The sequence below is a fragment of the Eulemur rufifrons genome, chromosome 8 (assembly GCF_041146395.1).
Source record: "Eulemur rufifrons isolate Redbay chromosome 8, OSU_ERuf_1, whole genome shotgun sequence".
NCBI lineage: Eukaryota > Metazoa > Chordata > Mammalia > Primates > Lemuridae > Eulemur > Eulemur rufifrons.
The window spans coordinates 50854339-50877098 of NC_090990.1; the positions used below are offsets into that span (position 1 = coordinate 50854339).

At 38.0% G+C, this 22760-nt stretch overlaps 1 protein-coding gene across 1 annotated transcript in view; it reads left to right on the forward strand.

The window, feature by feature from the left end:
* Positions 1 to 22760, forward strand: part of SGIP1 (SH3GL interacting endocytic adaptor 1) — a 187558-nt gene that overhangs the window by 138881 nt on the left and 25917 nt on the right. Inside the window, exon 18 of the mRNA XM_069480111.1 lies at positions 121 to 180. Within this exon, the coding sequence (XP_069336212.1) occupies positions 121 to 180 (60 nt within the window). The remainder of the gene's footprint in view (positions 1 to 120; positions 181 to 22760) is intronic.

Here is a 22760-nt window from a genome sequence, read left to right on the forward strand (position 1 = left end):
ATGCAGTGCCTCCACCCTTCCCCATAGTGAGATTAATGACCTGCTCTGTAACTCACATTGTGTCCTTCTCTCTCCCTCTCCTTAACCCTTCCCATCCCGCTTCAACTCCTGGCCATACAGAGAATGAACAGCCTTCCCTCGTTTGGTTTGACAGAGGAAAGTTTTATTTGACTTTTGAAGGTAAGTAGTACATAGCATACCAGATTCTAATTTATATTCGCCTCATCCTTATCTCCCCGCCTGCTTTTCCAAATCCCAGTTCTCTTCAAAAGTTCTGGTCTCCCTTTCTATATGAAAATGCTATGGCTACTTAGAAAACATCAAATACTAAAGAAAATATTACATGAATTTGGTTTGTATGTGATCTTCAATTTTTCAACTTAAAAAATTAAAGCTAATTTGCAGTTAATATTGGTTACATAATTAACTGTGGTCAATTGAAAACAAAATAAAACAAAGCACACCTTTTTTGGACAAGGAACTTAACTCTGTCAACCAGGGCTCTTTCCTAACATTTTTTGCAAATGCAATGCAACAAACATAAGGATGTTTTTGATTAGTATTGGCGTTTAACTTTGTTTTGGATAATTAATATTTAAAATACAACCTCTATTATTGTAAAAGGTAAATATGTGTATATATATTCTTATGCCAATGAATGCTATATAGGAGATCAGAAAAATGGGGAGAAGGAAAAAAGAAGCATTTTAGTAAGTGGGATCTGCATCTCCTGAAATTGCAATTGGAATGACTGACTGCAGTAAAATGGGCAACTATTGATGGATTTGCCTTTTGAAAAGATTAGGAAAATATATGCAAATATAATGTCAAATATCTAACCTCAATGTTTGATAATTTGTTGTATTTTACATTAAGGATTAGCATTCCTCTGTTTTGTATTTAAATTCTAAATCATCTTGACAGGCCAGGCACTTGATAAAATGGCTCATTTGAACTAATGGTAGAGGAAAAATTAAGTAATTTAACTTAATTAATAGGCCATCTTACAAATTAAGATTTATCACATAAACCCCTACTTTCTAGGATTTTAAATAGCTAAATTTATCCTGCAATCAAAAGTAAGCCAAAAAATATTTTACTCTAGAATTGAATCTATATATTGAACTAGTCTTTATGTTTCATGGCAACAAAAAAAATTTTCCTAATTTGGGTATGTATTTTAATACAATTTTTAAAATCAGAATGGCTGATACACATAAATAGTCTGTATGGTTGTGGCTTTTTCTCTCAGCAGTGAGCTTTGTTTGCAAGATGGTCCTAGAGATGGAAGTTCTTAGCTCAGAGTAGCTTGGATAACATCAGGAAAGATGGTCTGAATTCAGACTTTCCAAATATCCTGATGTCTTGTCCTGGCTTGGCTGGAGGACAGGTGGATAGGCAGTCTTCAGGAGAGGATGTATGTTCTGCACATGATGTCAAAGCCTTCATTGCCTCAGGTCATTGATTTCATAATAACAAAGATACAAAATCCACAAACTGTGCCCTCCTAAACTTTCTCTTTGAATCAGATGGAATAAAAAAGTGTCCAGGTATCTTGTTATTAATCAGCACATCTCAGAAGCAGCAGCTATGGCTGAATAGGTTGGTAATCCTGAAGTGCACCAAATACTTGTATACCTAGAGCCCTTTCCCTGGTTCCATCTGGCCACAGCAGAAGCTGTAGTTTACCCTCTTTTAACCAGGAAATTAAGCAAGACACTACAAAAATCCTCAAATAATTGTCTAGGGCTCCATAAAAAATAACTGTGACAGTTTTTTGTTGTTGCTGTTGTTTGTTTTGGCTAGAGTGTGTATTGGCTCGTTTGCTTAGGTTTTACTGTGGATTTCTTTTTACAGAGAAAGATAAACCTTTTTTGAAGATACCAATCTAAAGATATTTTTGGTTATTATTCTTAAGATATATATTATCAATCAAACATAAGCATTTAATAAATGCGTAGAATAACATATCATATTTTATGAAAACACAATATTTGTTAGTAGATTTCTCGGTATCCAAAGTTTGTATCATTGGCATTCTAATTAGTAAGATCCAAACTCCTTAAGCATTTCTTTTTGGGCCAAGAGAAGTCATATAAGAAGGAATTTTAATAGACATTAATTGGAGTCTCCTAAGATAATGTTATCTTCATCTTGGACTTCATTCAAGTTTGAGAAGTATAGATGAGGCTTCCTGAGGGGATATGTGAACAGCCCTATCGTGAATGTATATGTCCCTGTATATCTCACCAAGAAACACGTACACGGATAAAAGTATATTAAAATTCATTTCAAGGGAAGACTTAGGAGAAACTAAAAATGACATTTTGCCACCTGAGCAAGAATGGCTATGTTTTCAGAATGGAGAAAGTTTTGTTTTCATCATTTATATACATTAGCCTCAGGTATTTTTAGCTAGTGCAACTGAGAAGGATTTTTTTTTTTATTATCTGCTGTGATGATGACACAGAAATGGTGACATTTTAATTTACCTGGAGAATGGTGCCCTCACCTAAATCTGTATACTCCAAAAAGACTTTCATTCAACATATTTTATTGAAAAACACATCTAACATAGTCTTCTAGGGCACTCTGGTTTTGCCCACATTTGTTATTATTAATATTAATTAACATTATCTTCAATTCTTCATTCAGGGACTGTAGAAAAGTACAAAAGTCTTTCGTGTCAAAATATTCATCTGCTCCAAATAGCTTTTCAAGTATTTATTGACTTTTAAATAGTGTCTTTATAGTGTTCAAAATCCTATCCTGCCTTATCCATCGTTTTGTTCTTACAGTGCTTTAAGCATCACAGTTACTCAGTCAATGTATGAGCCACTGACCAACCAATCAACTAGGAAGTGAACATTGGCTTATGAGTTATTTGGAGATCACGTGAAGTGCTTCACACTTCCTAATTTAATTTAACAAGAGAGATAGAAAAGTGTTAGACTGGTGCTAACTCACAAGAGTCCTAAAGTTTTTCTGAACATAAAAGTTTTTAGTTTTATAAGCAGCTTCACTGAAATTTCAACCTATTTATTTTAAGCTGGGGCTTTAAAAAATGTAAAGGTTACAAATGGTAATGACTTCTTAAATTCATCCAAGAGTACATCCTAGTGAAGCTATTAATATCAAATATTCTTTTGAGGTGGAAGGGCAAGATATTTGCATGGCAAATAGAAGACGTGACTGTTAGATTTTTGAACAATTCCCTTGAGTGTTTGTTTTAACATCATGATGTTTCTAGAAATGTGCTATTCCTTTCCTTGGTTAGCTGGTTTAACTACAAAATCATCTTATATGCGGTGGTGGAAAAAAAGAGCCCCTGTTATCATAAGTTCGTGGGTGACCTTGTGTCAGAATATCACCTCTGGCATCTATCTGTTCACAGTCTCTGATCTCTTACACAGCCTCATCTCTAGATTGTTCTATGCTCCTGATTACTGCTCTTCCTCCATCTTTCCCACAGGAATGTCACACCCCTAAGCAATGCAGTTCTCTGGGTTTGCAGTCTCTCTGCTGTACTCGCCCACCCATTTCCTTGATGGAATCCCAGCCCTCTCCAGGGACCATCACTCTGTAGCACTCTCCTCGGGGAGTTCTTCAGTCTTCTGTGGGCCATATGGCACAGGACTAGGAGGCAGAGTTTGGATTCTCCCAGCTCCCCATTCCACTTCAGAAAACTCCCTGACTGTGAAGAGCAGCCTTCTGATAATTCCACCCTCTACGCTTCTTACTGTAGTTAACAAGTCAGAGCATTCCTCTGCATTTATCTATAGGCTTAGGGATGCCGGCAGCTTCCTTTGCATCCTCTGCTCCACCTCACTTCCCAGCATCATCCTGTGACACAGATTCTATGTGCGTGACCCATCTGGCACCCTGGCTCCAGGGCCTCTTGACTTCAACTCTAACCACCTTTCTCTCCACTCTGCTCAGTAATCTGCACCCCCCAGCCATACCCTGGCAACGGTTCCCACTGGCAAGTGCCATTTTTGGCTATTTCGTAACGAACAATTTGCTACACTTTTTGTATACCAAAGACTATATTGAGCAATGATTCTTTCAGTGAACAAATATTTATTGAGTGCCTACCATGTGCTAGTACTGTCCTGGGAACTCCCCTGTAGTGAACAAAACAGAAAATATCCATATCACCATGGAGTTTACATTCTAACGTGGAAGGTTAAAAATAAGATAAATAAGTAACATATGTAGTATGGCGATGGTAATGAGTTCTACAGAAAAAAATAAAATAGGGAAGAAAACGGAGCATATTGGGGGTTGTAATTTTAAATAGAGGGATTTGAGGAAATAGAAATAATGAATAATAACCGCTAACATCGGAGCACTTACCATGAGCAAAGTACTTTTCCATCTGTTATCTCATTTTATCTGCACAATTCACTGCTGATGGAATTGGGATTCAGGTAGGGTAAGTAACTTGCACAGGATCACACAGCCAGGAAGAGGATTTAAGCTCAGGCTGCCTACCTGGAGACAATTTGCTCCCCCACCTCGCCCTACTGTGCAGATACGATCTCATTTGGTCTTTGGAACAGAAGAGATTTTTCCCTAATCTCCTAACTGTCCAGCACTCTAATTCCCTGGTACCATACCTTATTTTTCCCCTTTTAATTTTAGTTGACACCTAATAACTGTACATGTTTGTGGGACATAGAGTAACATGTCGATAAATGTATACAATGTGTAATGATGGAAAGGTAATTAGCATACCCATCACCTCAAACATTTATCACTTCCTTGCATTGTGAACATTCACAATTCTCTCTTCCATAATAGCTTTTTTGAAATATACAGTAAATTATTGTCAACCATATTTACCCTACAGTGTGCTATAGGGCACTAAAACTTACTCCTCCTATCCAGCTCTAATTTCGTATCCATTAACCAACCTTTGAACTCGCTCAGACCTCTGTTCTCACACCCTTACCATCCTCACTCAGTCCACTATCCCAGGCCTGCATTCAAGTTCTTATTTCTATCCAAGTTAGACCTCAGAGAGGGAAAATGTGTTTCTGAAAGGACCTTAATCATCTATATAGTAGGAGCTACATTGTTTTCTCTTTGGAATTATGTTGTCTCTGTGAAAAAATAAAATCTTGAGCATTTTAAGTGTCTGACCTTCTTAAGCAGGTTACTAAGTACCCCTACTTAGGAATTGGTAAGTCGCAATTATAGTCACGGAGCACTCGACTTCCCTTACCCTGACATAGTAATCAAATCCTATAAGAGAACAGGTCAGATTTTTCACGTGTCCACAAGAATACTAATTCATTCACTTGAGAGTCACTTAAGAAAGGAAAATTGGAAGATGTGACCAATTTTCTAGGAAGCAACTGCTTTGCCAAATTCACAATATTCTTCCAGTGGGAAGTGTCCACTAATTATTGGTACCCCACTGAAGGCCTTAATCAATAATGCAGTAAAGTTACTGAGTGACCACTCTGTGCAAATCACAGTGTTAAGTACAAACAGTTTGCAGGAAAAATGTAGAAACATTAAACACAGTTTTACAAGGCTGTCTGCATTAAATATATTAATATCATGCTCCCTAACTGTTCTGAGTATTTATATGTAGACTGTATTATTTACAAGAAATGTAAAATCCTTCCTATTAAAATAACTGAAGGTCATAGATTTTTTTTTAATAGACTAAACCTGTTTAGAAAATTAAAGTGAGCTGAAACTGCAAGATGTTTTGCCAAGCAGATCTGAAAAGGATTTAAGTATTCACTTTGCCTCTTCATAATAAATTAGCTAGTTGCCTGGTTCTGAAAATCCCTGGGATTAAACATGCTGATATTTTGCTTGGTCCTCTGTTCTTTGAGGCAGTTGCCCTGTCTCACTCATGTTTACCATACAACTGTCATGCCAGAAGAAGTAATTCAAATTGCAATCCCTATGCAAGGTGGAATTTTTTTTGAGAAAGGAAATTGATATGATCATCTTTGATTTTTAAGATTAGATGCAGGGAGAAATTTGAGGATTTACTGAAGCAACTCAGAAGCAGTAAGGGACTGGCTCAATACTGTTGTCGTGGAGAGATTTGAAAAACACCATTGAGATAGAAACATTTGACATCTAATAAGATGTGGAAAGGAGTAAAAACTGACTCCAAAGCTTCCATCTTGAGACACGGGAAGAAGGGCGTTGTTAATCAGGAGAAAGTATTCTCCACCAGTAGTAGATGTGGGCAGAAAGAATGAGCTGAATTGGAGACCTCTCAGGTTTGAGATTCCTACACAGCATCCACGGAGTATGAGTCTCAGAGTAAATGGACTTTGGAAATTTGGGAGCTATCTGCTTAGAGTTAAGGGCTGAATCCATGGAAATGAGGGTTTTAGCTTGGGGCATGCCTGTCTCCAGGAGCTATATTGGAGAAAGAATGCATTGTAACTTGAAACTTGCTCCATTATGTTTTTCTTTAAATAGCCACACAAATATTAATGATTGATTTTGAACGTGTGATATTCAATGGTTATGATTTTGCAGAATATATTAACGACCTGGATCTCTTGCTGATCTGTTGCCTCTCAGTTGTTCATGCCTGAGGGAATGCCTAACGGGCTCACCCAACTCTGAGCATGACAACCTGAGCACAAGATAGGAAACTTGTGGTCATCATGCATAGAAGAAAAATACCAGCTTCTATGGCTATCACAGCCAATACAAGTTACTGCAGAGTTAATGCTCTGCTTCTTGTCTTTAAGTAGTCCATCCAAACCTTTGACCTCTCTTGGGTATATGTCCTTCTCATCTATTTTGTAATTTTTTTTTTCTTTCTCCATTTTCTTCCTCCTGACACAGAGACATGAACAGTCAAAACTGAATATGACACTGAATGCATGTTTAATGTTTGTTATACACATCAAATAAAACTGAAATGACTTATATGAACTTTAAAAATAATTGAGTAAGAAATGTTATATTTCTTTGCTTATGAATAGAAAGAAAATTTATTTTTATAGAACATTTTTTTTCTTTTTCCATGTAGTATAAGCTCTTGAGAAAATTTTAAATTTCCCAACCTACCCCTTCAAGTAATCTCTGACATGTAAGTCATGTTCAAAAGAAGGAATTGGTTTCCCATTATGATATTACAAAAGTTAGGTTGAAATATTTCTCATGGTAGCTTTAGTGTGCATATGCGTAGACATGCTCATGGTTCATGTTCTTTAGCAGGAATCAGGATTGTCTTCCTATGTTTGTATATATGTGTGCAAAATTAATTATAATGGATGCACAGCAAAATGCTAAGATTTTCCATGTTTATTAACTCTGCAATAGGTAGTTATCTGACAGGAAAAATAATGAATTAATTTGTAGAATAAGGCCTTGATAATATTGCTACCAGGACAGATATTGTTATGACTGTATTCATTCAATCAAGTATTTATTGAGCGCCTGCTATATGCATGGTATGATGAAAAGTATTGGGGTTACAGCAGTGATCAAGAAAGACATCTCCCCACCTTCGTAGGGCATAGAAGCAAGGCATTAAACAAGTAGTTACGATAATATATAAAGAATATTGTAATTAAGAAGATTGGGTGCTTTGGAGGCAGCCAGCAGGGAGAACTAACCTGGCCTAGAAGTTAGTGTAATGAAAGAAATGGGAGTGTCATTTAAACCTAGATAGACTCTGCTTTGAAGCAATATAAAACATTGCTGTGTTAGAGTTCTTATATAAAATCTTATATAATGTGTAATGTGTAATGTGTAAATGTTAACTTAAAGGTATGTTGGTTATTATCCTAGATACTAGAAATAGAAAGAGTCCTCAATTAATTTATATGTTTACTCTCAGTACATATATACACATTCATACACACATACACATGCATACATGCACATAAATAGGGAAAAAGATATGGAATATATTTTCCATATCATATATATATTTGATATCACATATATAGAGAGAGAGAGGGAAATTGAGAAACAGAGAGAAGTGTGGGGTGTGTGTGCATTGGCTCTAGAATAAGCTTTCTGGGTCTGAGTTGTAGCCTCAGCATGATGTGTTATTTAACTTAAGCACGTCTTAGTTTCCTTCTCTGAAAATTGGAGTAACAATGACACATATTTCATAGGATTGTGGTCAAGGTTAAAGTCAAGCACTGGTACCGTACATACAAAGCACTCAATAAATATTAGCAATTAGTACTATTGTTAGACTTCACACATCCCTTGCTTATAACATGGCTGTGTTTTATTTAGTTTTTGGAGAAGTTTGAGTTGTTACAGTCCAGTCTTCTTCCACTTAAAAATCTGATAACTTGATTCTGCCGTGATTTGCTGCATGGCCTTCCTCCTTGTTAGCAGGGACAGTGAGCAATCTTTCTCTGCTGCTGTGGAACCAGAGAATGATTTGGAAGCATAATATCACCTCCCTGCTGTATGCCCCCTGCCTCCACCACAGCCTGTCATTAAAGCTGACTTGTTGGAACTAATGATCTGCCTGGCAGTATGCTCCTCGGGGTTCTGTGTTAATGCTGATGGGAGATGTAGAAGAAAATCTGTTACCCTCTCTTTTATTAAAGGATTTGTAAATCATGGCATTTCAGCAGATTTGACAAGTAATTTCAAACTTCCTGAGAAAAGAATGGAGAAGCTGAGAACCCTCGGCTGCCTCTGAGCCCTTGATATACAATAGCTAGCTGATGCCCTCTATAACTTGTCTTTATTATGTGTCTTTTCAAAAAAGTTGTCCACAGACTTAGGCTGCCTCCTCCATTAAGAAATGCTCTTCTTTTGAACCTCTGGCTCTAGCAGAGAGGAAAGCTGACATAAGTGAATGAAAAAGGTATACTAGTGATTCAAAGAGATGATGTCAAAACTCAGGAGAATCTCCCATTTCTCAACCCTGTTATATGTCTGGAATGGATATATTTAATCAGCACCACATACACCCCAGACAGATTTTAGACTGTTACTTGTGAAAGACCTTTGCAAACTAGAGTCTTATATAAATATAATCATTATCTCAAATTATAATTAACATTAATGAATATTTAATATATGCTAGGATTATGCTAAGAATTTCACATTAATTGCTTCATTTATTAAATCAGAGGTTGACTGGGAGTCATTAAGATAGGTCATTGCTCTTAAAATTTTAACACTTTTGTGTCGTCTACTATTTTGCACCGTGTGTGATAATCATTTCTGCTGAAATGTGGATGGTCAGCAGATAGTTGATTTCATGAACTTGCTCCTCTCTGTTGGCTCTGCTGTACTAAATCACCAGGACAAAAGTAAACATGGTCGTGGGGCTCCTTCTGCTGCTGGCACACATTCACACAGGCGGCATGTGCTATTTGCAATTGTGTTTCTTAGTTTTATATTCAGAGCGATGACAGCATGGCTTCCCCTAAGATCTACTTAGAAGCTTGAAATATGCCTATGAGAAAACACAAAAGGTTCTTTTCTGGAGAAGTGTCACAAGGGAGCGGGGATGATGTTAAGGTTTCAAGGATGTTTTGTAGAATTGCAATCCTCATTGTGGAGGGTGAGTCCAAGAAGAGGAAAAATGAGTTCGTTAATGTTGGTTACTCCCTTCCTTAGATTCTTCCTTTTTATGTACTGTACACACAGCCCATTCCCCATGAAACTGGCAGCTCAGAGAGCAGGCTTTCAGGGTGTCAGACTACGGCAGATAGCCTTCCTCCTGCTTCTCCATTCATAGATGTCAGCCCCCTGGGGGAATAACTTCCAGCAGTGCTCTAAATTACCAGCATCCATTTTTTAACTATAAGGAACTATACAAGAAATAAATACCTGGTTCCCATGACAGGTATTGGAACTTGCTGGATGAATGGACACAGTGGCCCTTCCCCCAGTTCATTATAATAAGGAGTGCAGCTTGAGCCAAGAAACTTGCAAGCCTCCCCAGTAGGAGCATGCCCCTGGCTGAGACAGAGTGGCTTACCTCTTTCCCCCTGGGGTCTTGTGGTAGAACAGGGGTGCACAATTGGGTATCCCTATACCCACCAGCATCCCGCAGAGATGCACACTGGTGGGTTAGACACATGGACTGAGGGGTAGTTCAAAAGCCAGTCTCAGGTGGTGAGGGAACTCACGTGGACTGATCTAATGGGAGAGTGCTATGGAGTTCAAGGGAGAAAATAGGGAGGGCACCAACCCCCACCCCACAGGGAAACTGTGCGGGTGGACAAAGGCAGAAAGTACCTGGCCCAGGAACTTAGCACCCATGCAATTAGGCCTCTCCCTTGGGAACAGCATTCCCAGCTTAGAGAGATTGCCCTGAACTTCATACCAGTGGCTCCCCCTGGTATGCAACCTCTGAGCCCCACCAAGGCTCTGCAAAGCCTCTAAGGCTCTCACAACCTAGCCACGATCTGTCTTGCTACTCCACCCACTTCAGGGGGGGGGTAGAGATCAGGCAACCCACTGGGAGCTACAGGGTCCCTCCTAAAGGCTGAGGCATTCATTGCTCCACCTGTGGGACCAGAGCTTACCATGGACACAAAAGAACACCTCAGCAGCTGACTCTTCCATACAAACTTCAATCAATGATAGGGTGAACAACCCCATAGGTAAGCATAGCGCCTTCCAACTCAAGCAAACAGGAAGAGGCTGAGTCATACTCACAAGTACCACCCATGATCTCAGAGATTAAACTGGGAGACCAAACTCACGACCACTGTTGGGAAGAGGTGAAGACAGCAGGTCAGAGGTAACCCAAGAGGCTCATCAAACCTGCTAGAACACCTCATATGCAATTCAGGTCCAGCACTTCTCTCCCTGGCACGGTCAGAAATCGATCTTCAGGGACTCAGAGAGAGGCCCATAAGCCAGGCCTAGCACCTCCAGCTCTTAAACGAGAGGCCAAATGAGAAGGAATCAGCAAAAGAACTCCAGAAACATGAAAAATCATAGCAAAAGTACACCCCCAAAAGAAAACAATAACTCCTTACCAATGGATACCAACCAAAATGAAAAGATTGAAATGATAGATGAAGAATTTCAAACATGGATTGTGAGGAAATTCAATGAAATAGAAGAGAAAACAGAAATCCAACACAAAGAAACCACAAAAACAATACAGGAAATGAATTTAAAAATCACTAAAGAAATTGAATTATTAAAGAAAAATCAAACAGAACTTCTGGAAATAAAAAGTTTATTCAAGCAATTACAAAATACAGTGTAATACCTTAAGAATAGGCTAGATGAGGCAGAAGAAAGAATCTCAGAGCTTAAAGAAAGCACCTTTGAGTTAAGTCAGTCAAAGAGAAAGAACAGAGAAATAAAAGTAATGAACAAAGCCCACAAGAAATGTGGGATTATGTAAAGAGGTCTAACATAAGAATCATAGGCATCCCTGAAAGTGAAGAAGAAAATACACAAGGGTTGGAAAACCTGCTTGAGGGAATATTGAGGAAAATTTCCCCAGCCTTGCTAGAAATCTAGATATACAGGTACAAGGAGTTCAAAGGACTCCTGGGAGATTCATTGTGAAGAGACAATTACTGTGACACATAGTCATCAGACTGGCCAAAGTAAACATGAAAGAGGCACTCCCACAAGCCATAAAGCAAAAGCAACAGGTAACTTACAAAGGAAAACCCATCACACTAACTGCAGACTTCTCAACTGACAACTGGCAAGCTAGAAGGGATTGGGGCCCCATTCTCAGTCTCCTCAAACAGAATAATGGCCAGTCTAGAATTTAGTACCCTGCAAAACTAAGTTTCTTATATGAGGGAGAAATAAAGACTTTCTCAGACAAGCAAACACTAAGGGAATTTGTCAAGACCAAACCTGCTCTGCAGGAAGTATTCAGATCTGCATTATACATGGATCAGCATAATAGACACCCAGCAGTGTAAAATCATCCAAAAGCTAAAGGTCAGAGCCCAGATACCACAATGACTCAAGAAGTAAAACAAAGCAAAAAGTTCTACTCAACAGGATGAACAGAAATCTATCCCACTTATCAACTCTTTCAATAAATGTGAATGACTTAAACTCCCCACTCAAGAGACATAGGCTAGCTGGATGGATAAAAAATATATAAGCCAAGTATATGCTGTCTCCAGGAAGCACATCTAACCCACAAGAACTCATTCAGAATCAAGGTGAAGGGATGGAAAATAATATTCCATGAAAATGGAAATCAAAAGAAAGCTGCTGTAGCCATTCTCATATCAGACAACATAGACTTCAAATCAGCAAAAGTAAAGGAAGACAAAGATGGTCATTATATAATGGTGAAAGGAAAAATTTAACAAGACACAACAATCCTAAATATTTATGCACCTAACACAAGTGCACCCAGGTTCAGAAAGCAAACCCTACTTGACCTAAATGAAATGATAAACAGCAGCATCATAACAGCCAGGACTTCAATACCCCACTAACAGAATGGAACAGATCTTCCAAACAGAAAATAAACAAAGAAACAATGGACTTAAATGGGACCGTAAAACAAATGGGCCTAACAAACATTTCCAGAACATGCTACCCCAAAACTACTGAATACATGTTCTTCTCATCAGCTTATGGAACATTCTCTAACACCGATCACATCATAGGCCATAAAACATCTCTCAACAAATTAAAAAAAATACAAATTATACCTTGTATCTTCTCAGACCACAGTGGAATGAAGTTAGAAATCAATTCCAACAGAAACACTCAACTCTATACAAAGTCATGAAAACTAAACAACCTCCTGCTGAATGATTATTGGGTCAAGGAGGAAATTAAGATGGAAATCAAAAAATTCTTAGAACTAAATGACAAAGGGAACACAAGTTATCAAAATGTGGGAATCAGCAAAAGCAGTCCTAAGAGGAAAATTCATACCCTCAATACATCCAAAAGACAGAAAGATTACAAATCAACAATCTCATGAATAACCTCAAGGAAATTGGAAAAGGAAGAGCAAACCAATCTCAAACCAAGCAAAGAAAAGAAATAACCAAAGTCAGAGCAGAACTAAATGAAATTGATAATAAAAGAATTATACAGAAGATTAATAAAACAAAAAGTTGGTTCTTTGAAAAGATAAACAAAATCAACAGGCCTCTTCCTTGATTAACCAGAAACAGGAAAGAAAAGACCCTCATAAGCTCAAGCAGAAATGAAAAAGGATAAATCACAACTGATACCATGGAAATACAAAATATCATCTTTGAATACTATAAAAATCTCTATACACATAAACTTGAAAACGTGGAGGAAATGGGCCGGGCGCGGTGGCTCATGCCTGTAATCCTAGCACTTGGGAGGCCGAGGCAGGTGGATCGTTTGAGCTCAGGAGTTTGAAACCAGGCTGAGCAAGAGCAAGACCCTGTCTCTACTAAAAAAATAGAAAGAAATTATCTGGACAACTAAAAATATATAGAAGAAAATCAGCCAGGCATGGTGGCACATGCCTGTAGTCCCAGCTACTCAGGAGGCTGAGGCAGAAGGATTGCTCGAGCCCAGGAGTTTGAGGTTGCTGTGAGCTAGGCTGACACCACGGCACTCTAGCCAGGGTGACAGAGCAGGACTCTGCCTCAAGAAGAAAGAAAGAAAGAAAGAGAGAGAGAGGGAGGGAGGGAGGGAGGGAATGGACAAATTCTTGGAAACACAGCCTCCCCAGGCTCAGTCAAGAATAAACAGAACTCCTAAACAGAATAATATTAAGTACTGAAATTTAAGCAGCAATAAAAAAATCTTCCAACAAAGAAAAGTTCCAGACCAGATGGTTTCACAGCTCAATTTTACCAGACCCACAAAGAAGAATATGTACCTGTACGGCAGAAGTTATTTCATAACATCAAGAAGGGAGGAACCCTCCCCAACTCATTCTACGAAGCTAATATCACATTGATACTAAAGCCAGAAAAGGACACACACACACACAAAAAGAAAACTATGGACTATATGAATGTAGTCATATATTCTTATGAAAAATTCTTGATAAAATCCTAGCAAACCAAATTCAGCTGCCCATCAAAAAAATAATCCACCATGACAAAGTGGGCTTCATCCCAGAGATGCAAAAATGGTTCAACATATACAAATTTATAAATGTAATTCACCACATAAACAGAAGCCAAAACAAAGACCAAATGATCCTCTCAATAGATTCAGAAAAAGCATTTGACAAAAATTCATCATCTTTTTATGACAAGAACACTTAACAAAATGGGCATAGATGGAACATATCTCAAATTTGTAAAAGCCATAAAAGACAAACCCACAGCCAACATCATACTGAATGGGGAAAAATTGAAAGAATCCCCGCTTAGAACTGGAACCAAACAAGGTTGATCACTGTCACCACTTCTATTCAACATAGCACTAGAAGTCCTAGCCCAAGTAATCAGGCAAGAGAAGGAAATCAAGGGTGCCCAAATGGGGAAAGAAGGGGTCAAACTATCCCTCTTTGTTGATGACATGATCTTATGTCTAAAAAACCCCAAATATTCCTCCAAGAGACTCCTGGAATTGATAAATTCAGCAAAGTCTCAGGTTACAAAATAAATGTACACAAATCAGTAGCATTCCTATGCAACAAAAATAGTCAAGCTGAGAATCAAATCAAAGATTCAATGTCTTTCACAATAACTACAAATAAAATAAAATACCTAGGAATATATTTAACTAAGGAGGTTAAAGACCTCTACAGAGAGAACTAAAAACACTGAAAAAGGAAATTGCAGAGGATGTAAACAAATGGAAAAACATATTATATTCTTGGATTGGCAGGATCAACATTGTTAAAAATGGCTGTACTACCCAAAGTGATTTACAGATTCAATGCAATCCCCATTAAAATACCAAATCATTTTTTGCAGATCTAGAAAAAAAAAAAAATTCTGCACTTCGTTTGGAACCAGAAAAGACCTGGAGTAGCCAAAGCAACATCAAGCAAAACGAACAAATCTGGAGGCATCACTTTATCAGACTTCAAGCTATACTACAAGGCTATAGTAACCAGAACAGCATGGTACTGGTACAAGAACAGAGACATAGACCAATGGATCAGAACAGAGAACTCAGTTATAAAACCATCCTCATTTTGTCATCTGATCTTTGACAAAGCAGACAAAAACATACACTGGGGAAAGGAATCCCTATTCAATAAATGGTGCCTGGAAAATTGGATAGCTACATGTAAAATACTGAAACAGGATGTGTACCTCTCACCACTCACAAAAATTAATTCATGATAGGTAATAGACTTAAACCTAAGCTGTGAAACTATAAGAATTCTAGAAGAAAATATTGGAAAAATTCTTACAGATATCAGCCTAGGCAAAGAATTTATGAGGAAGACCCCAAAGGCAATCACAGCAACAACAAAAATAAATAAATGGGACCTGATTAAATTAAAAAGCTTCTGCACAGCCAAGGAAACAATCAATAGAGTGAATAGACAACCTACAGAATGAGAGAAAATATTTGCATGCTATACATCTGATAAAGGCCTAATAACCAAAATCTACGAAGAACTCAGGCAAATCAGTAAGAAAAAAATCAAACAACCCTATCAAAAAATGGGCAAAGGACATGAACAGAAACTTTTCAAAAGAAAATAGACTAACGGCTAGCAAACATATTAAAAAATGCTCAACATCTCTAATCATCAGGGAAATGCAAACCAAAACCACAATGAGATATCATTTATTCCGAGTGAGAATGGCCTTTCTCAAAAAGTCCCAAAACAATAAATGTTGACGTGGATGCGGAAAGATAGGACACTCAAACACTGCTGGTGGGAGTAACCCCCGTGCCATTACAAAGTATTTGAAAATAGTTCATAGTTTGCTTTATGAGCTGTGTTTCCCATTTTTATGTGAGAAAGATTCTAACAGACTAAAAATGGGCTAGTGTGTCAGCCCCAAGGCAGTACCTTCAAGTAGCCACAACTTCTCTGAAAATAATGCACCAGACTTTCCACAGAAGAGCAAACTCTACCTGCCCAACATTCTTGAATGTCTTTTCTAGAACTTCTAACTCTCCCCGATCCTTAACTGACTCCTTGCTCCTTCTCTTGGAGCTCCTGGACATGTCTACCCATGGTTACATTCTGGCCTTCTCCTGCTTGGTTTAAAGCCTGACCCAAGCTCTCTCTAGCTCCTCACTTTTGAATCCCTTGACTATATTCACATATTTCTTCCCAAGGCCCAAGGACTGCCTACATTTCTCATGGGAAAACCACTCTCCTGGCTGAATATGGCCTTCGAGCCTCCCTTTCCTGTAGTCTGTTTATATGGTCCTTACTAGGTTTTTGTTTGGAAGATCTTGATTAGACCACAGATAATTATGGCACCGCCGATATTATTCATTAAGTGTAAGTTTAAAGAATGACTTTGGCGAAACCAATGCCTTAAATTTTTTTGCAAGACAGTTGATGAGTTACATGGGGACATTCACATCCTTGGCCCTTTTAAGCCTGTAGAACAGTGCTTCTCAAACCGTACTTTCATTATTCCCCTTCCCTTGCCCAGGGAGTCTTTTTAGACCTTTATCTTTCCCTAATCACTCCGCTTAGTAGAATAATTTTAATATCACAGATGGACTAAATATCTGGTTATGCACTATATATCTGTGTGCTTTGTACATTTAAAAAAGTAAAATTTCTTTCACCTTCTCCCAAGAACCAATTTTCACCCGCTTTGGGGTGATACTGCCCCATTGAGAATCCATGCTGTGCATGCAGCTAGATCTCGGAGCAGATCTTACTAACGTGTAAGGATGAACATTCATAATGCAGGGGATGGCTTAAGAATACAATTGAAGTTAGATTTGGTTTTCAGTGCCAGCTCCTCTGCTTAGTGTAGAGCAAGTTGCCTTGAGCAAGTCAATTTCACTAAGCTTTAATTTAACAGTATGTACCTCAGAGAGATGTTTTGAGATTAGAAGACATAATGCATGTAAAGTGTTCAGCACAGTGACCATCATATATAAGTGATTTATACAAATTAGCTCTTGATATCATTACTCATACTCTCCATAGTACCATGCCGTAGCTGTCTCAGTTTCAGTTGCTTGATCAAACTGTCACTGCTATAGGAGTTATCATACTAAGACAAAGAAAACATTAAGTTCTTAGACTAACTCAGGGAATCGATTTGAGCAAGTGCCCACTCACTTTCCTCTCATTCTTATTATGGCTTTATCTTCTGCCTTATGTCCATTTTTAACAATAACCCATGTTGAATAAGCTTGTTCTGAATTTGGTGATTAATACAAAGTATAGTTTTCCTATTTTCTGAGTCAAACATTTTAGAGAGTTAATTAAATTGGGCATTAATTTAGATGACAGTTTATGCCCTCTAAGCAAAGACCCAGTTTGAAGAAAAATTCTTTATAAAACATGGCAAAAATGTCAATTGATTTTATATATCTGTACTAAGCAGAATTTGAAAAGCAAAAAAATATATGCACATGAAATATATAACCAGGGCATGTGGGCAGGGACTTAGAGGAAAACTGGAAATAACTCTAACCCTATTTATGTACTCAGATATTCAGTATTCTTAATTCCACTCTATGATAAGTAACTTTCTTAAGTATACTTTCCTCATTTTCACGAAGGAGTATGCTTAGCATCCTGAAAAGCATGTAGCAGGTGTAACTCAGTGCTTTGGTGGGTCAGGACAGGGCCTGTGGGGTTCTTGTATGGAAAAGTATAGAGTCAAGCAGACCTAGATTTGAATGCTGACTAATGAATCAAGCCAGTGTCTCCCTCACAGCAGGTACTCAATAATATTGTTCCTCCCTTCTGAGGTTTGCCCTTTTCCTCTTCACTCTCACTCAACAGGTCAATTGACGCCACTGACCTCAGGACATGAGACACCAAAGAAGCACTTAGAGAAGCTTCTAGACTTTTATAAGCCACAGTTTTGTCAGCAGTAAAATGGTGCTAATAATATGTTTTTCTTAAAAGTATGAGATAATGCATGTGAAACATTTAGCACAGTCCCAGAATGTAAAAAGTATATACTCAGTTTAGCTCTCATCAGAGCATTATTGATTCGATTAGATGATAGCTTTAAACTATCAAAACTCCCAAGAAAATATTACATGTATAGATTTTTATATACAGCATGCACACACACCCACAATACACACATATATAAGCTACATTTTATATAATCTAAACCAACTGCCATCATAATATTCCAAGATGTGTAAAGAAAAAGGAAAAAAAAAACTTATATGTGATAAATTTCCTTTGACTTCTTTTTTCCCAAACCTATCCTAAAAATTTTTGAAAAGAAAGCTGCTCTGATTTAAAAAAATGTTACTTTATTAATCATCACTTCAGCTAAGATTCACAAGGTCACAGCAGCGTACTCACTTTTTCAAGCTAAGCTCTCATGATACAATTCTTTCCACTGAGCTAGGAATAACTTCTAATTTTCTCTGTGTGCTTCTCTGGTGAGATAAATGCATATGGTGTTGAGGGGAACCTGAAACAATGTATTACGTATCATGACTGTCAGGCAAATTCTTCACTGCTATGATAATGGCTGCCAAGTTATGGAGTATTTACTCTGTGTCAGGTACTGCAAGTGACCTTGCAGTTCCTGGATTCTGAAGGCAAGCGAAGACCACCGTGACATGAAAGTCTTGACTTCCAACAATAGTCCCCATTCAAATATTCTTTTTCCCAAATTAACACTAGTATCTATCCCCATCCATTATATGAATGCAGAGCCAGTAAGTTTTTCCATAAAATCTGATCTTACAAACGATGGACATGCAGTGCAAAAACAGTGCATATTTATTGCAAAGTGAAATTGCCAATCTTAGAAAGGATACAAGATTCCATAAAGCCAATGAAAAGGATGCTGCTTCAATCACAACCAAAGTCACTGTCAGCTGAGCGTATAACAGAAATTAAAACTATTAATAACCTAAAGAAGATGAAAGAAGTAAGGTTACTTCAGAAGGTTACATCAGAGCCACTTCAAAAGAAAGTCAAGAAATTGAGAGACATTTAGGAGAATTTATAAAACTCTCAATTAATTCTGCAATAATGGCTCCATTTATGATCATGAATCAAAGCTAAATCTCAACCTTGGATGTTGTGTAGAGCTATCATACAATTTGATCAGAAAAATATACCTTTCCCAAAAACATCAATGTAAATCATTTTTGTTCATTCAAAGAACTCATTAATTATTACTGTAGCTTAAATTTTGTTAATAAAAGATTTTTTCACAGTCCCAATCAAACTTTCCTATCATTATATACTATGAAATTTTACTATCCATTGAAGTACATTAATTTTTAGGTGACTTCTTCTCTGATATTGACTATCCTCATATAACAAGCCATCCTATATCATCATATTTAATCCTGACAATATCTATAGAAAATACTGTCTCGTTTTATAATATGTTGAAGCAGAAACTCAGAGAGGTTGGGTGATTTTTCCAGTGTCACACAGAAAGGGATAAACTCAGGATTCAAATTTAATTTAATCTCTTTCCAATGTTCTTTCTTTGCATTATACAGAATATACTCTAAATTATCACAGAATTGAATATAATATATCTTTTTACTAATTCTAACTAATATGATTAGCTTTTAGAGAAAAAGCTAGCCCAATTCCCACTCTCTGCTGCTTCATACCATTTCTGGAATTTCTTCCCTCTTCTTTTATGCATTCTGCAACTTTCTGTTGCTTCCATCTGTTGGTTATCTCTCCTGGCTTCTCATCCCTGGGCATAAGGGTCATTTGCCTCCCACTAGCAGCAGGCGTGGTGGAGTGGGCAGCTGTTTGGCTTAATAGCCTGCAAGATGGGGATGCTCTGCTAAACAAACAAGACTACCCTCTCCTGTTGTCTGGGCTTCAGATTATGTCTTGGTGTTGACTTTTTCCAACCCCAGATGAACAGAAGGTAAAATCTGCAGCTGTGGTAACATTTGGCATTAGTAGTACAGATCTTCCCTACATTTGGATAAGGTTGAGAGCACTGATATTATTGTCCTAATTTAACGAAGGTATAGCTAGAATCTCTGACCTACCCCAGCCAAGTATTGACTAGGAAGCAAAGTCAAGACTGAAGCCCATTTACAGCCATTGAAATATGGAAAAGAAAAAAAAAAAAGAAGAAGACTGAAGCGCACACCCTTTGACACAGTACTAGATGCTTTGCTGTGGGTCACTTGCTATCTGAATTTGAGCTGGTTACTTAAACACTCTAAGTTTCCTCATCTCTAAGAAAGAGAGATTAAAAATAGCACCTCCTTGGTGACATGGTTGTGCACATTAAAGGAGACAACATGTGAGGCACTGCACAGAGTCTGGGCACAGTACATGGCAGATATTACCATTTATTGATCATTTTGTGACAAATGCTACAAACACCCCTGAGGGAGGCGCTACTTTGACTTAAATCTATACTAACTGCAGAACAACTGAAAATAAGTCCTCTTCATGAGCTGGCTTTGATGGTAGAAAATGACAAACTTCAACACTGCAAAGTAGAAAAGATTATAGAGGAAATGGTGAAAGTGTACGGAAAGGGGAGACCAGCTTCGTGCAAAGCCCAGGCTGGCTTTAGGCACGCTCTGATATGTGCTTCCACTCGTCGCAGATGATTGGCAATGGTGGGACACAGGCGTCTCTGCTGGCCTCAGGATGCACTCACCGATTTGTAAAGGAAACCTTATACTTTGACTCAATTCCTGGACCTATATGCTTTGCTTCCCTTTCTCCTTCTCTTTTTTTTCTTACTTTCCCTTTCTCGTCTAAAACTTCTCTTGTCTTCCTCTCCTTTAAACATTTTTACATATACAAACAGTCTGTACTGCTTACTCGCATTCATATTTCAACGGACTATTCATAAAAGGCTTCCACAAATTAAGGACTTTATCTTTTAAAGATGTCTGTTTTTAAGGATTGAAATTTTTTCAGACCAGGCTGTGTACCTGTGCGTGTTTGTGTGACCTTGCTTGGTAATGAGAGCCACACAAAACTGCTTTTCAGAAAATGTACAATCCCACCCCCGTGGCTCTGTGTGCCCCTTTCCATTCCTCGGGACTCCCTCCGTGTGCAGGCCAATTGCTCTCCAGTACCCTGGAATTGCTCTTTTGTCAGAATTCCGCAGGCAAATGGCAGCAACTCGCCGTCCTGGGGGCAGCACAAATGTGCTGTCAGGTGCAGACATAACTCTGTCCTGACTTCTCCGCTCCTGGAGCAGTGCTGGGGAGATTGTGGCACCTGGAGGCAGGCGGTGTTTGGTTTGCACCCCACTTCTGTGCTGATTGTTTCCTTGCTGGGTGACTTATGGCAACGCTGCTGAATGACCTGAAACCTCAGTTTTCTCATCCCTCTCAAGGATAATAATGGTGCTTACCTTAAAGAGGTATTATTAGGATTAAAAGTTAATATAAGTAAAGCCCCTTGAATAATTCTTGGCTTGCAGTAAGAGCTATAGAAGTTTTAGCTGCAGCTACAACTACTGTTGATAGAGCCAGGAAACCTAGGGTTGAATTTCAGCTTTACCACTTACCAGCAGAGTGACTTTGGACCAGTGAAATGGAGATAATTACACTGAATCTGTTTATCCCTTCATTGCATAAAGACCATAAAGCCAAATTAGTGTTTGATATTTGATGTCATTGAAGGAGAGACATAAGAGCCACACTAATAAATACTACCTGTACCTTGAATTATTTATAAACTAATAATAATAATATGATAACTACAATATAAAACTATTCTCGAACTTCATATAGTACTTTGTGTCATTTATAGTTAATATTATAATCCCCTTCCATACCGCAAGCTCAATGAAGGAAGGGACATGCCTTGTACATCTCTGTGTTCCCCTTACCACCTAGAATAGTGCCTAATTATTGCAGGAACTCATTTTTGAATTAATGAATATTGATTATTCAAATAATCAATTTGTTTGTTTGAATAGAACAAACATGCATTCCACCAACTTTTATCTCCTGTTGGCACAGTTATTATAACAAGATAACTTAAACAGGTAGTAATAGCCACCTAGGTGTATGTACATGGAGTTCTACTCAGCCACAAAAAATAATTGTGATCTAGCACCTCTTGTATTATCCTGGATAGAACTGGAGCCCATTCCATTAAGTGAAGTATCACAAGAATGAAAAAAACAAGCACCACATGTCCTCACCATCAAATTGGTATTAATAGATCAACACTTATGTGCACATATGGTAGTAACATTCACTGGGTGTTGGGCAGGTGGGAGGGAGGAGGGGATGGGTGTATTCACACCTAATGGGCGCGGTGTGCACCGTCTGGGAGATGGACACGATTGTAGCTTTGACTCAGGCAGAGCAAAGGCAATATCTGTAACCTAAACATTTGTACCCCATAATATGCCGAAATAAAATAATAATAATAATAATAGTTACCTATGTGATATGTGAAAGAGGAGGCATGCATGCACAGAGTTTATGATAACAGATTTTAGTGATGGAAGAAACCTGAAAATTCTAGTCTAACTCCATGCTCAGTGAAGAATTCTGTTTGTAGTATATCTTTGTTTTCTTTGTGTTCTACCTAACAATCTATTCAACTTCAAAGAAGCAACTTTAATTCAGCAACCTTAGTAAAGCTAGTAAATCTCACCCTGACAAAACAACAGCAACAGAAACGATAATAATAATAATATGGTTTTCGAGTGCATATCATGTTAAGGACGCTACTAATATTATCCCATTTGATGCTCACCACAAGCCTTTAACAGGCGTATACTATCCTTATCTATACT